General features: G+C 44.3%; 2 protein-coding genes across 3 annotated transcripts in view; both read right to left on the bottom strand.

The window, feature by feature from the left end:
* Positions 1 to 1865, bottom strand: part of drp2 (dystrophin related protein 2) — a 127387-nt gene extending 125522 nt beyond the window's left edge. Inside the window, exon 1 of one of the 2 annotated variants that reach the window (XM_056600382.1) lies at positions 1783 to 1865. The gene's annotated coding sequence lies outside the window, so the exon portion shown is untranslated. The remainder of the gene's footprint in view (positions 1 to 1782) is intronic. The other variant, XM_056600383.1, reaches the window with a different exon arrangement.
* Positions 1179 to 15788, bottom strand: cenpi (centromere protein I). Its single transcript, XM_056600385.1, has 20 exons — positions 15504 to 15788; positions 15055 to 15192; positions 14410 to 14528; positions 13152 to 13259; positions 12706 to 12754; positions 12312 to 12358; positions 11462 to 11551; positions 11227 to 11358; positions 10702 to 10839; positions 8703 to 8823; positions 8408 to 8502; positions 7988 to 8105; positions 7589 to 7653; positions 7210 to 7313; positions 5741 to 5876; positions 5401 to 5525; positions 4764 to 4812; positions 3700 to 3918; positions 3178 to 3219; positions 1179 to 2877 (listed from the first exon to the last, which is right to left on the bottom strand). Exons 1-20 carry the CDS (start codon positions 15667 to 15669, stop codon positions 2770 to 2772), a joined length of 2169 nt encoding a protein of 722 aa, XP_056456360.1. The 5' UTR covers positions 15670 to 15788; the 3' UTR covers positions 1179 to 2769.
* Positions 15789 to 15846: the final 58 nt, after the last annotated feature.

Here is a 15846-nt window from a genome sequence, read left to right as displayed (position 1 = left end):
AACAGGGTCCAGCTGGGCCTCAGAGAAGGGGCGTGTTTTGCCAGCATGCAGACTCCGTTGGTCCTATTTTCTGAGTTCTGGTTCTGGCAGGGTCTAACATGTCTTGTTACTGGTGGACACGGGGAGATTGAGATTGGCTTTCTCAATGCCCCTTTGTGCAAGAATAGTGGATTGCAATTTATAGTTCAATATATTGAAATAATATTGAAGTATAGACTGCTTAATGCAGCACAACTCCATTTGTCTGACTTCAATTGAATGCAAGGCTTTGCTCATTACTTTCTGTCCCGCATATCATTAACTGATTATGACTAAGCAAGGGCCAAGGACCTGATACTGTCCATCCTAGAAGTGCCAAGTGATCAATAGGGTCATGACTTTGGCAGCAGTAATTAAGTCACAGGGATGTTTTGATCATGTGATTCGAGGAACCCAGATTGTATTGATAAACTAGTGGGGTACTAGTGGTAAAACTGCCTGCAGACAAAGCACAAAAAATGGAAATTGAACAGCACAGAATAACGGATTGAGTCTCATTCTTGGTCATGGTCAAATTATATTGCTCTAGGAATTAATCATAATAACATAAAAGTATCCATAGGCTTATGGGGCATATGTTCCAGATCCATTTTCATTGGTGGAGGAAATGTCTTTAACAGGAACGTCTGACGTCTCTCTCTTTGCCAGAGAGACATTAATTAGGCTACTACTTGGGTAAAAGAGGTCCAGGTGGACTTTAACATAGACCTTGACATTAATTCTTAACAAGATACCAACACACACACACACACACACACACACACACACACACACACACACACACACACACACACACACACACACACTTTTTCAGTAAATTCTTGATGGAAACCTGAGTCATATTTATTTATTTAAACTCGTATCTAGTCTAGACAGCAATACTTGACCATTGAACAATAGATCTGCATCTCATGAAATGCGGTGCGTGCGGGTCCCCTCCTAGACGCAAGCCAAGGTTCTCGTAGTGGTCGTCGACCACCGCGAGTTCCCCAGCAGCGACCAGCCGCAACCCTGCAGAACCACGTCGTACAAGTGCCTGATCCCAGTCCCTCATCCCTTCAACCTCAGCTGTACCAAAGCAGGTAACGCAAACACCATGCCCCGAAACGTCCCTAAGCTGCAGGGAAAAACGCTAGATAAACTTAGCAAATTCCTCCGATCTAAATAATGGTGTGACCACTGCGCTCAGTAACATGTGAAAAGCAGTAATCGGCGGGCGCAGGCAAATTCACCTAAAGTAAATGAACGTAAGACGAATACTCAAAGCAATACTCAAACACATGCAATGCAACTGAATTTCAGGAAAAAAAAAACTTGCAGGGGGGGAAAAAGGCAGGAACGGCATTTGATTTCAGGTTACTACTCGTGTTTCTTCCATCTTCGTTACACACGGTTTCACTTATGTACGGCTTTACACCACAGCCGCCCACTGTCGGGAACAACTAGTTATTACGATGACTTTGGAGGCATCAGCCATCACACTGGCGGGCTGCTGTAAACCCCAAGCTGCCACCTCCACCAGCGTTGTGCGCAGTGACGGACAGCCTTGATTAGAGCCATCTTATTTCCCTGTGCATAGCAACAACCACTTTGCCAACAAAAATGTACCACGATACCTGAACACACAATTCCTCGAATCACAATACAAATACGTAGCGTTTTTTTTATTCGATTCGACTGCAACAAGATTTGTTCTGGACTTCACAAAAAAATAGGACTACACCACTTGCTGGGTTTTCTTACCTTGTCTTACTGGCTAGGCTAGTAGATTTCTAGTGTTCGCCTCAGACAGTTCCAGTAAACGTGTATCTTCCAGAGTCCAATAAAGAGCTACTTGCAAGTAAGGCGACGGAAACAAAGTGAGCAGACCGGCCGGGGAAGCAAACTGAAGCACGGAGCGGAGCAGCGGATCGCTCTCTCGCTGACGTTGACATCAGTAGAAGGCTTAAGGTGGCCCCATTTAAATGAGCACCACAGAGCAGTTTAGCTTCAGTTATGCCCATCATTACATATGTCATTTATCATTAACACCTCCTTGGTTAAAGGTACTGAAATATGATGCAAGGATAGATCATTTTATAATTTTACATAACACAAAATTGCATGACACAACCATTATGTAGATATTCTGGCAAATTAAAAAGAAAACTTAAAACCATACACAATTAAAATTTTGTGCAAGTTTTTCATGGCCTCTCCTTTCAGTCAAGATATTTAAAAACATGCTGGAGAAAATATGATGCATACAACTCCCATACCATGGATTTCCTTGCATGCTACATGTGACCAGGTAGCTGTGCCAGGGGGCTACTCTGTATCCAGATGGGTCCCTCAATTGATAGGGAAAATGTCATGTTCCAGATGGTTGAACAACTGACTGCGCTGGATAGTGATGATTTGCCCTATAATGGATTCCTAAGTGAAACTGAGTGCTAAACAGGAATGATAGGCCTATTCACAATGTCACAAATGTGACCCAACTCATATGTTTTCTTGTGTGTGTGTTTATGTCCATTAGTAAATCAGTAAAAGTGGTAAGCTGGTTTATTTTGAACCACGAATTAAGAGTGACTAAAAAAGGGGCAGCTAAAATCCATAAAATTATCTACAAAAAACATACACGATAAACAAACACGTCTCTGTACATAAAAATAAAAACAACAATGAATCGTCACACGTGAGATATTATGTACAAGTCTCTTTTTTTGTCCCACAGTGCTGGTTCACGTCCTACGGTCCTCGGCTGCTGGTTTTGATGTTGCTCTGAATGAACTGTCGGAGGCCGTCAAAGCCCTGCGTGAACAGATACTCCAGATACCAGCCCCACTGCTGCAAATGCTGCACAGGCACACACACACACACACACACACACACACACACACACACACACACACACACACACACACACACACACACACACACACACACACACACACACACACACACACACACACACACACACACACACACAAGGAAGATAAGGATCAATGATCAATGATCATTAGACAAAAAGGGGGGGGAAAAGTATTAAATATGAATGCTCAACATGGAGCTTACATCGCAGAGCCTCAAGTCTATTAAACAACGGGGCAGAAATGAGGGGTTGGGAGAGTAAGAGAGAGAGAGCGTCCTGCGTACCTGAATGGATTTCAGGTCCACGTCCCGCCTCTCCGGCCAACACTGACAAAGGGAGTGATGAATATGCATGGTTAGACCACCTCCGTTAAAGACCTAAGCCGGCCACAGCTGGGCGTTGGACCCAGAACAACCGGGGATGTGGATTATAAAGCATGCAAAAAAAAACTCCCAATCTGGCACGGCTCAGATGAATAATAAAATGTACTTCTGTATTAATGGAGCTCCTATGAAAGATGCAGTATTACCACATCTGTCTCCCTGTCCGGTCCGCCTTTCCTATTAAACAAGCTGCTGGCTGCAACTGCAGAACCGCACTCCCATTTAGCCAAATCTGCCATGTTTTTCTTTTGTTATAGTTTCTATTGTTAAGTCTCTTTTTTTTGGTTTGGGTCCATACCGCCCCAGGGATAAACAAAACCATTTCCCTTGCAGACAAGCAAAACAAACGTAAACATGCAACAACAAAAAAGAGAAATTAAAAGAGAAATGAAGGCCATATAATCGCCACCAAACAGCACTCACCTTGTGGTGGAAGTCGATAGCGTAGCAGTGGAAGGCCGGGTGGTTGGTGAGGCTGAAGCTGGCCCAGTACTGCGGGACTCCACTCTCGTGCAGCAGCTCCTCGCTCAGCTCAATGTCGTCTCCCGGCTGGAAGATCCTGGAGTTCCACAGGCAGTTGACCATGAAGGCGAGGTAGTGGTTGAACTCCTGGTAAGTCTTGAGGCTGATGTGAAATGCCTTCTGTAAAAGCGCACAGGCAGAGTGGATACATGGTACAATATTATATTCAGATGGCTCGTCATGAATCAGGCGCTTTTATCCAAGCGTCCCGCGGTGAATTCAGATCGTTATGGAGCAGGTAGGGCTCAGCCAGGGCACAGACACCTGGCTCAGGGGCGCGACAGGTGGGTTGCAGATGTGCAGGATCGAACCCAGTACCCATGCATCAATGCTGCCCTCCATTTTAGGTCTTAAAAATAAACACTGGACATAAATCGATTTTAGCTATGACTAAAAAAGATACTTAAATCTTGCATTTTTTTTCATTGCAGCCATACATTTTTTGTCAAACATGAGTGTACTTCCAAAAGTCTGCAGAATTTAAGAAAATGACAGCTCTATCAACCAAGAGAAGTCTTCTCTATATATCCGTTTAAGATTTAAATTAACAGTGGGAATTGAACAAGAGGGGAAGGCTATACCGGAACATTAAGCTCACTTTATGTCCTGGTAGTTGTCCAATCTTTATATTATGGGAAATTGTTTCTGTTTCCGTGAGCATTGCCCATACATTTGCATGCCGGTCGTTGAGCCAAGAGACAAGATTTTTAAAGTTATGCATTTTGGATACATGCATTCAAATTAATTTTTTAGTGGGAAAAAGCTGAAATGTTTTATCCACAGTCTGGGACTGAAATTCCCCAGTGTGCAAAATATTCAGTGTCTTGCACAGATGTTTTCATACATTTACAACATAGAGGTAATCACGATTTGCTGTTTAATAATGCATTTGCTATATAAGCTAAAATGAGAAGCAATCAAATAAAAAATATAATATTCTCAAATGAAAAAACTTAGATTATTACCCCAGTCATTTTTTCTTGCTTCTTGGCGGCGGTCAAGTTAATCTTGTACCTAGAAAAAAATGGCAAAAAACAGAAGAACCTTCAATAAAACTTCACCGGCGCTGCTGTGCATATTGCCGTGTTGTTCACATGATTGTTTGCTGCGACCAAACATGATTTAAAGCTGTAGGTCACAGGCCTCCGCTGTGCGCGTCGTTAGAGACACAGAAGGAAGGGCATGTTGGTTCATCAGGCCGTGTTCACGTATAGCTTTGGTTGAAACAAACAACAAAAAGATCCTTCATCCTCCCCGAGGGACCGCCGTCAATTCGTTGACACGGTGAGATGCGTGCGGCGCAGCCACCGAGAATGCAATTAGACATTCTCCATGCGCAGAGCCGCGTTGTCGCTCGCCATCATCAATCATACACGTCAGATCCACTGAAGCGGCATGATCGCACACCCGGATTTCTCTGACCCATGTGCCATCTGGCCTGCCACTGTGCTCAGCGGACCCAGCGTGGGTGGGGGTGGTGAGGTGATATTTGGTACTACACCGCGTCAAAAAGTTGTGAATAAGAGGAAGGTGCCAAGAAGACAGGCAGCGGCAGCTACAGGCGGTCGGTTGGGGGTGGGAGACAGGATGAGGGGTCAGCACCTGTTCATGATCTTGGCCAGTCGGTCCACGCTGATGGGGTCGAAGGCGAACAGGGCCGGGTAAAAGACGCTGCGCGGGATCATGACCACTAGGGGGAGCCCATACTTCTGGAATATGTCACACACCTGGAGGGAGGGAACGAACGCACACACGCACACACACACTTAATATAGCGTCATAACAACGGGAAAACCAGAGGGTTTATTTTGTGAGAGCCATGGGGTGCAAAGTCACTCCAGTGCTCCATAGCGAATGGGTGTTCTCTCTAGAGGGGGACGTGTCATCCCCGTCTGCAGACGGAGACAGAGCGCCACTCATTCATCAATGTCAGTGTCGTCACCGTGTCGTAGAAGTCCAGGATGAAGCTGAGCAGCAGGGAGTGACAGCCTTCCAGCTGAAGCCCCAGGGTGGCCAGCCGCCCCACGAAACGCACAAGCTCCCCCACAGAGAGCATGAACCCGGACCGACTCACGTTCCTGGTGGAGGACAACGGAGACTCATGAGTCTGGTGCACACATACACTCATGCTCGCCGGTAGGCACAAGAGCACGCAAAAGCAGACACACACACGCACACACACACAATGCACAAACCATGACAGTGACATTGCTTCTAACAGACGGAATCATGGGTCTCGCTTGCAAAGCATGCGCACACTCAAACACACATGCAGATGTGCTCACACAGAGAAACACATGCACAGACACGCGCACACAAAATAAGTTCACACAAACAGATGCAAGCACATGGACACACACAGCCACATAAACCTACAGACGTAGTTATGCACCTACAAACAGGCATACGCATACACCCCCAAACAGATGCAGATACCCGCATGCATTGACAGATGCCTGTGCACACAGACACACACACACACACACACACACACACACACACACACACACACACAATTAAGGACCATTATAAGTGAAAAGACACAAGGAGCTAATCAGAGAAGCTGTCCTTGAGCCATTTGCTCCCTTCAGCAGTTCTACCCTCTTATGCCAAAGAATAAAATGACCCAAAAGCAGCACTAGACTCAGAGGCAGGTTATTAAAATACTTCCAACCACCTGCCACTGACTGAAGAAGCAGCGCTTGGGTGGGCTCACGTATTTTGCAAGTTTATTGGATGTGCACTAAATATCCTTAATATCGATTAGTGGGATGTCATTTTGGTTTAATATAAAGTGTTCATAAATCAATGTGGAGCGACGATCATTAGCAGAGCGGATCTGGTGACCGCAAGTGAGTAGAGCCCACTTGAGTAGAGCCGTCTGGTTATTGATTTAATGAGGAACAGCTGAATATGGAATATAATTTCAACGTCTCCAATTGAAAACATTCATGCTTGAGGAACAAAAATAAGATCTCAGAATATCGTCTAGAAACCGCTCAAAAAGAACGACTCAATTATGAGCAAGGAGAGAACAATGGATGTTTATGAAATAGCCAGCTTTAGAGGTAACAAAAGGTAAATGAGGCTGCCAATCACATCATGAAACCGTGTGTAGCTATTTGCAGAGAAGCAAAAGCACAGGGCAGGAACTTCAATCAACTCTAGGGATAGGGGGGGGGGAGAGAGAGAGCTGTAAAAATAAAATAAGTGAAATATATGGCAAAATAAAGATAATTAGCCTCCATATAGTATTGATTTAGGGTTTTTACACTATTACAACTCTCTAGCGCCCTCTCAATATGCCGGAGTACTGGCGAAAAAGAAAAATCTCCTGATGCATTGTGATGTACGAGCCCTGTAGCAGAGATTTCATGGGGTAGGAGCGTGGGTGGTTGGGGGCTGACTCACATGGACGTGTCGAGGTCAACGTTACGGCCGTCCTCCAGAGCGTACACCGAGTGCCAGGTCAGCCATTTCACCAGCATGCCGTTCAGAGACTCTATCAGGCCACACTGGAGGCGAGACACAATATATAGTAAGAGAGAGAAGGAAAGAAAGGGGAAAGACGAAGAAAATTACAACGGAGAAATTATAATTAAAAAAACACACCCAGCATGCAACCCTTCATGTATACCACATGGCAACAGAGTTCATTGTTAAATCACAGCGCTGGTCTGTCTGTGACATACGGCGCGCTAGATCCTTCTGTGTGTGTGTCTGTGTTTGTGTACGCATGTGCGCGTGTCTCTCCCTCTCTGGGGAGAGGAAGTGGGTCCCCGCGGCCTACCTTGAAGAACACCTTGGATGTAAAGAACAGTTGCTCCAGTGGCTCCGACAGAAGCCTGCTGATACCTGCGAGAGAGAGAAGGGAGAATTACAATTGCACCAGGCATATGATTGTATGCGTTGCCCTGAGAACTGCATAGACGGGTCCCTCCATCAGTGCCATGTGTCGGCATCTTCATTAGGGGGCTTTGTGAGGTTGAACTTGTGCAGTGATAATAGTGTGTTTCTGTGTCTGAGTGTCAATGTGATACAGACAGACCGATTGTGAGAGACAAAGACGAGAGAGACAAAGAGAGACAACAACGAGAGTGAGAGAGACAGACAGAGTGAGGGGGAGAGAGAGAGCGGAAGGCAGACTGCCAGGCGCTGATAAGACGAGAGCAAGGGAGGCCGTACTGACAGGTGCTGGGCACCACAGGAACGTTGCTCAGGAGGGCCAAGATCTGTGGGCGGAGGAGGGAGCCGTCCCAGACGTTGAGGAACTTGTAGAGGAAGGCTTCCACGCTGGAGAACCCCTCCTGCAGGAGTGAACAGGAAAGGGTTAGAGACACTGGGAACGAAAATGTGTCTCTTATTAACAAGGAGAGCGAGTGACTGCAGAGTGCAACCCGGAACCACCGACTGCCACACTGGATAATAACCAGGAGAACGCTGGAAGGATGACAACGCTGTGTGTGTGTGTGTGTGTGTGTGTGTGTGTGTGTGTGTGTGTGTGTGTGTGTGTGTGTGTGTGTGTGTGTGTGTGTGTGTGTGTGTGTGTGTGTGTGTGTGTGTGTGTGTGTGTGTGTGTTTTCCAGGGACAGAGGGGGGCGAGGCACACCTGGAGAAAGTCCTGCGTCGACATCAACCTCTCCAGAAACTGGACCGCCTCGTCTGAACCTTGAGACGCTCCGCCGTGGCCACAGAACAGAAACTCTGGGGGGGGGGGGGTGAAAAGCATGTTAACACTTTTTTTGCCTCCATCTTCCCTAAATGCAACACATCCCTGTAATGTGCTAGATATGTGTTTGGGTTAAGTACAGGTGGAGCTTCACCTTGTTACTTGATGAGGGGTTCTTTAGCAGGGTGTCACACACACACACACGCACACACACACACACACACACACACACTACCTTCATGTAGGGAGTGGCCGAGCCAGAAGTTGAGGCGTAGAAAGGCCGACTCGTCCTGAACGCAGTCGAGGTAGTGAAGGGCCAGACTGGAGCCCAGCAGAGAGCCCATCTGAGCCGGTAGCTGACCGAAAGACGTAGAGGGGAAACGATCTGAGCAACATGCAATACCTGCGCAATAATGCGAGCAGGCAGGATCATCATTTCAAATATTGAGCAAAGGGAAAGAACAAGAGGCAGTCGTGTCGTACAGTGGGGGGACTGGGGAGGGGGGGGGGGGGGGAGTTGGGCTGGGGGTCCTGGGTTGGATTGAAGGGTTTGCAGCCTGCCTAAAGGAAGCTGTCAGAGAGATACCCAACCCTGAAATCACTGCAACTCGTGTTGGAATAAAACGACTAAATAGTTAATAGTAAAAGAACAAACGCAAACTGTGCATTTCTCTCACTCACTCTTCAGTCAAGAGCGTGGAGCTGATCCATGCGCTCAATTGACTCAAACCCGGAGATTAGTGCCCCTACCGAACAACTGTCTGATTGCTGTGCTTTCATAGAGTTGGCCATCAATCCGCTGCTGGGCCAGTTCTGTAGCACTCCCCTAATCCCCACGTTGCTTGTGTACCGACACAGCCAACACTAAAGCACATCCCCTCCTGCTTGTTGAGGCATAAACAGTCAGGGCGATCATCCTGCCACTCACAGACCTTGTAAATTAAGCCATGGCTTTTGTCCGTACTAAAATATTTATGGTCAAACGAATGTGCGCCTCACAGTGAGTGTTCATCATCACATCCACCAATTAGGACTCAATGAGCACCCGGTGCTGAGACAGTGGTTTGCCAACGCCAGCCAATCACAGTCAAGGTATGTGTGATACACGTTTTGCGGTTCTGTGTCGCAAATTGCTTGGCCCCTCCGTTACAGCACCCCGCACCATCATCACCGTGGCTACAGTCACAACACCTCCCACGCAATTCAGGTGGCTCAACAACCCAACAACAGGCATGAGAGGATGGAGAAACGCCATGAAACCTCTAGGAAAACCAGGACTGTCCGAAAGGAGCAGGCAATGAAGTTACGGCACTCGTACTCGTAAGTTTCAGAGGCCTACTTTTCTAGTAAGAACGACATCGACTATAATTAGGCCAATCAGTGAGATACGTCTTCAGACATTGGACACGGTCGACAAATTATTCAAGTTGTGACAACAAATGGATTTGGCTAAGGGGAAGGATTGACGGGGTCGCTGGCGTGACCAGGCAGTTATATTCAGATGATCAACTACGAGGAGGTCTGGGCGACCCGAGCGCATCGGTAGTTTCCGTGTCCTCGGTCGAAGGGAAGAGTTAATGCCATTACTGTCATTGTGCCATTACTGTCAGAGCTAATCATGCTCCTGCCAGGGAACCGCGAAGGCACGATTCATGTAGCATTACGCATAAATGTCCTCGTGCCTGTTCAAATCAGCCGTTTGGATGCATTAGCTCAATGGATCTGCCAAGAAAACAAACATTTATTCTATGGGCCATTTTTAAACAGCTGTGTGCGTGCCCTTACTTGTCCCTCAAGAACCGATCCATGGCCTATCTGATACATCACTGCATAGAATTAATAAAAAGAAAGCTATCGCTAAGCAGGAAAATAGTGATGAGCAGTGATGCATTTTTTCTTCCCCTCCCCCCAGAGGATAGCATAAATTGACAGCTGGAAACCACCACTGCACTGGTATGAGACAGGAATAAAGAGAAAGTAGCAGAGGTAATGTTCTTTCCGGTGCCACAGCACCATCATGTGGCCAGAATTAATCATTACAGGTCATAACAGTGAAAGGCTTCAAGGGGTACATAAATATTGACACTAATACGTTATTTAGATATAGATTTCGACTTGACCAGATTTGACTACATCACTCCGAAGTACAAAACTGTTGGTGTAGGAGACTACATGTCAGTATATGTGAGACACATTGAGAGAAAAAGGTTGGTATAGAGCTGACTGAGATGTACCTCTATAAGATGCAGGTTCTCCAAGAGCTGAACAAAGGACTGGATTTGGGCCAGAGGAACAACCATTTGGCTGAGGCTGGTCAGCTTCTGGCTCTGGACAACAGCAGTGAGCACTGGCAGGTCCAAGTGCCCCAGTTTCTGTTGGAAAGCGGCCAGGGAGGTCAGCAAACATGCAATTCAAAGGAGCTTCACTGGGCTTTTTAACATGACGTAACCAGATCATGTTCAAATGAGAATCATCAATCCTGAGAAGTCGTATGATGAAATGTTCTAATGTCTTGAAACTCTTTTTTCTTATTCTGGCTACCGTGAGCAGAGGTTTATTCAAGTAGAATGCTGATGTGTGCTTGTAGCAGAGGGAGTCACATATGCCATAACTTATCAAGCAAAAAGAAAAACACGCACACACACAGCTGCTCACACAGTCTCCAATGACCCGTAAATTCTATCACACACATTTCCAATTTGCAACAGTGTGATGCATGCATGAATCAATCCACCCTTGACCCAAGGTCCTTTTCTTACCCTTTTCCTCGAGCCGGCCTTCTCCTGGGTCTGCAGGGCTAGAGGGAGGTCGGAGGGGACCAGGACAGCGGTTCTCTTTTGGATGGCAATCAACGCCAACTTCCAAGGGCCGTTGTGGTTTCCGAAACCGGCCTAAGAACAAAAAGACAAGGGACGGATGATTGATGAGCGAGAGGGACTTGGAGGGCAGAAGAAGGTACCCGAGTATATGAGGACTAGGAGACGTTTAACGCACCCTTATTCGTGAATTGAGTGAGAGCGTGACCAACTCTGGGCAAAACACTTTGTAGAGCGACAACAGATGCAGAAGATATGGTTGCTTGCCCTGAGGAGAATAGAGAAAATGTTTAATGACATGAGGTTACAATAAAAATATGAAGATAACTACAAAATTCAGACAACTCTTTTCTCCTGCAATTGAAATGGATCACAATCCATCCAGTCAATTTGCTCCTTGCACTTATGGTGGGATGAAACTTTTCCCAGCTTGCTACAGTAAACCAAAGAGATACACACAGGGGGCAGAATGGGATGCCAGTCCTTTGACCAAACAGACATTTATCCCTCAAATTGATAGTCTTAAGAGTAATAGTCGATATCTGTTCTTTGTCCATTATAATGCATCAATTGGAGAGTAAAGCAGGCCACCGTATAGCTGCCAATAGGAGGGTATAATGAAGCAAAAACTGAGTCAACCTCATATGGACAGCATATAAAGCATCAAGTGTGAATCACCCTCAGGGTCGAATCTCCAAATTGAAAAATGCTGGAAAAATGCAGAGGACATGTCTGATAACGGCTATCGTTTTCAGAGGGGGATCCGTCCGCCAGATGACTTGGTCATTCACATGCAAACTGACACACACTAAGAGATCACTCTTGGTGTGTGTCAGTTTGCATGTGAATGACCAAGTAATCTCACCACAGCCTTCTGAAACAGATCTGCTGATCACATTAAATCTACCTGAATACTCTCAAATACCAATTCTTATCTTGAAATTCACTCATGGGTGGCTTCATATTGGGGACATTGTTTACATTAGACATTGAGGTCTATTTTTCCCATAAAACAGTAAGGGATTTACCAGTTTAGAATGCAGCTCCAGTAGCTTTCGGACTCGGAAAAGACGCACTGTACACAGGAAGCAGAATTTTACAGACATCAGTTGAAGGCTAATTCGGAGACCGAGAAGACGTTTAAATAATGAAAATAATTTAAGCATAATGCTATATATATATATATATTATATATATATATATATATATATATATATATATATATATATATATATATATATTATAAAATATTTAAAAACTATGGTCAATATTTTATGTATTTCTTTTACACTTAGATAAAACAAGCAATACTGTTAGTCCCCACTACTGTTAGAACACTAGTACGGACTTCTAATTACTGGAATTTTGTGTAAAAACTTGGTACTATAACAAAACTATTATATAAAGTGGGACATGACTTACCACATTCTTTTCTGGTCAGCAGATAAAGCAGGTGGCATACATAGGGACACTGGAAACATAATGCATTTCATCATTAACTCCTGCTTCAGTCAACAAAGGCTACCTTGCTAGAACCAGTTGAGGTTACATCTATCTATCTATCTATCCATCAAGCCTTTCTTTTACCTCCCACTATGGTGAGAGTTCGATGTTAAAATCAAATAAGAAACTTTTGGCAAATTTTAAAGGGCACTATAAAAGGTTGAGGCATTTTTCTATACAACAGAAAAGCCATGCAAAGAAAAATAAATGTAAGGATATTGTTACAAAATATGATGAAATATTGTTGCATATTAGTGCAAATACTGACATGTACTGGCTATAAAAGGCATTGCCCCAAAGTGTTTTGTTACCTTCCACATGAGAACTAACCAAGGTATCCAGACATCATGTTTTATTGCACTTACCAGATTTTCTTCAGTTACAAAGCTGAAGAGGAAGCCATAGATGGCACGAAGATTGTCTTTGGCATCAATCATGTCAAAGACAGTCAGCACCCATTTGATGAAAAGAACCTGTAAGAAATGCAATAAAAAAAAATTACATAAATAACAATTCTGATAATCGGATAATCGTTTTTTGTTATCATCAAGTAAACAGACAATTTCTGCTTATTGTATGAAACCTTTTTCGGTCTAAGATTTTAAATGAATAATTGCCATCATTGCTGAAGTTGTATAAACTCAAGAAGAATCTGAAGCTGCAGGCCACAATTTGACCAGAAGCGGTAATCTCAATAAGCGCAAAGCAAGTTATAGCTAATGTCAAATCAAAACCATATTATCTAAAAAAAATAAAAATAAAAAGTTTTGACGTTCTTTAAATTATTCAAAGGGCAGCCCAAATTGTTTCACAGAGAACATGTTGTTTAATTTTTTTGAATGAGCTGTCCCGGTTATATTTTCCCCGAAAAAATCTCTCTCAAATGTGTATATTTGTAAATTCTTTAAGTGTGAAACATTCTTAAATCACCTTCAAGACTTATTTGGACTCTAGTTGCACAGGCAAATGATATGTCGTGAACTCCATTGGCTTCCAATTAAACACAGAATCAACTACAAAATCTTACTCATCACCTACAAGGCCGTCAACAGCCTAGCTCCCCCCTACCTTGCCGACCTCCTCCATCACCACGCCCCCTCCCGATTCATCAGGTCCAATTCTGCCAACCTGCTACAAGTTCCACGGACTGAGCGACGGACTTGGGGTGATCGGGCCTTCTCAGTTGCTGCCCCCACCCTTTGGAATTCACTCCCCTCCCACATCAAAGTCTCTCCAACCCTCTCTTCTTTCAAATCTGCCCTCAAAACATACCTTTTCACACTAGCCTTCCCCACCTAACTCCCACCTTATTCTTCATGTTTAACCTCTGTTTTTCTTTTATTCCTAGTCTGTCTTACATAGTTTTTGATAGGGCAATATGTAAAGCGTCTTAGAGTACCATATTAAGTGCTATATACATTTCATTTATTATTATTATTATTATTATTATTATTATGTCACAAATATATTCTATAAGATAATATGACGGCAGGGTTTTGTTGGTTTAAAGAAAAATATATATAAATAGATTTAAAAGTCTCCTCAACATATCCACACAAAAATAACAAAGCAAAAATGCTTAATCAACCTGTATTCTGATTGGGTCTGACACTTGTTTCTTACCTGTGTGGCGATCGATAATTTTCCAACACACAGCCACACCACCGCACGCACAACAGCTTGATGTGGAACCACAGTGGAAGGAAGGAGGCACTTAAGTACCCGTACACATGGAACCGTTCCTACTCCGGAAAGGTACACAATCAGTACAACAGCCAAGAACAATTTAAACTGGGGGAGTTATAAGGAAGGTCAGTGTTCTTTACCATACCTGGTTAACATAATTAGTTGATAAGATCAAAGATACAGTGGCTGCGATTCAATATGTAAGCTAACCATACATTGTGTACCAAGTATTGTTAATCATGTTTAAGACATTTGTAGAAGTGATCGGACAGCTCATTACCATGGACAATATTATTTTCATTATAATTTAAATGTTTGCATGTAATAGTACTATAAATCCCCATGTGCCACCCATGCAATCCTGACCATCACTGGAAGGAGCGATACCCCATTCTGCGATCCTTCTCAAGGTGTTTTCCTTGATTTCTCCTTGGGATCTTTTAGCTTTCCCTTTTTTGAGGCTAGGTTTAGATGGTTTCAGAAATACATAGCCTGTAAAGCCCTTCGAGACTGTAACTGTGATGAAGAGCTATACAAATACAATTGACTTGAAATTGGTAAAAGGGGTTAGTCTGTATTTACCCATCCGGAGGCTCATGGCAAACTCTAGCATAACAGAGATGGCTTCTGGCGAAAGCCCTTTACTGTATGCCACCCTCTCCACCGTAACAAGGTTGTTCTCAAACTCATCATTTCCTCTGCACGGGGTTCCTTTTTGAACTAGAGAAGAAAAAGGATATGTTAAAGTGACCTACTGATCGCTCATATCTTGTTCCTCAAATGAGATGTACTACTGTACTGTGGGTGTCGGTGTGGGCTCGTGTGATTGTGTGTGGTGTACCCGTTAATAACGGATAGCTCCACTTTTCTGAATGTATCAACTTTTTTGAATGTATAAACTAACATTACTGTATTACTCTACAGACTAGAATCAGTAAAGTACTACAGCATTACAGTTGAAAGTATGAGATAATGTATGCGAGTGAAGTGTGTGTATCTCGTTCTCCTGCTTGTTGTTAGCATCAGCCTACCCTTTGAGAAGTACTTTAGTGCCGCAACAATCGGGTCCTCCGCCTTGATCCCTTTTTTTGCTTTCTCTGCGACCCGCAAACTTCTACTAATGCTTCGATTGGAGGTCGACGACGAATCTGTTGAGGACGACGAATTAAAATCCGGTGGTATAAGTGTTGCTGCCATTGTCACATTGCTAAAATGAAAACATATTCGACTCCGGCCCCTCTCGTCGCTGTTTCAAATCAAACTTCCGCGCGACCGTTTGTTGTGCGCTTGCGCAGTGCGCACTACACGGCATTGCATCCGCAAACAACGAGCGGCATGGTGGTTGTTGTACTCATGCGCTAGTCAAACTGCTTA

Source organism: Gadus chalcogrammus, chromosome 10 (assembly GCF_026213295.1).
Source record: "Gadus chalcogrammus isolate NIFS_2021 chromosome 10, NIFS_Gcha_1.0, whole genome shotgun sequence".
Taxonomy (NCBI): Eukaryota; Metazoa; Chordata; class Actinopteri; order Gadiformes; family Gadidae; genus Gadus; species Gadus chalcogrammus.
The sequence above is the reverse complement of the archived record's forward strand: the minus strand, read 5'-3'. Positions and strand labels throughout refer to the sequence as shown.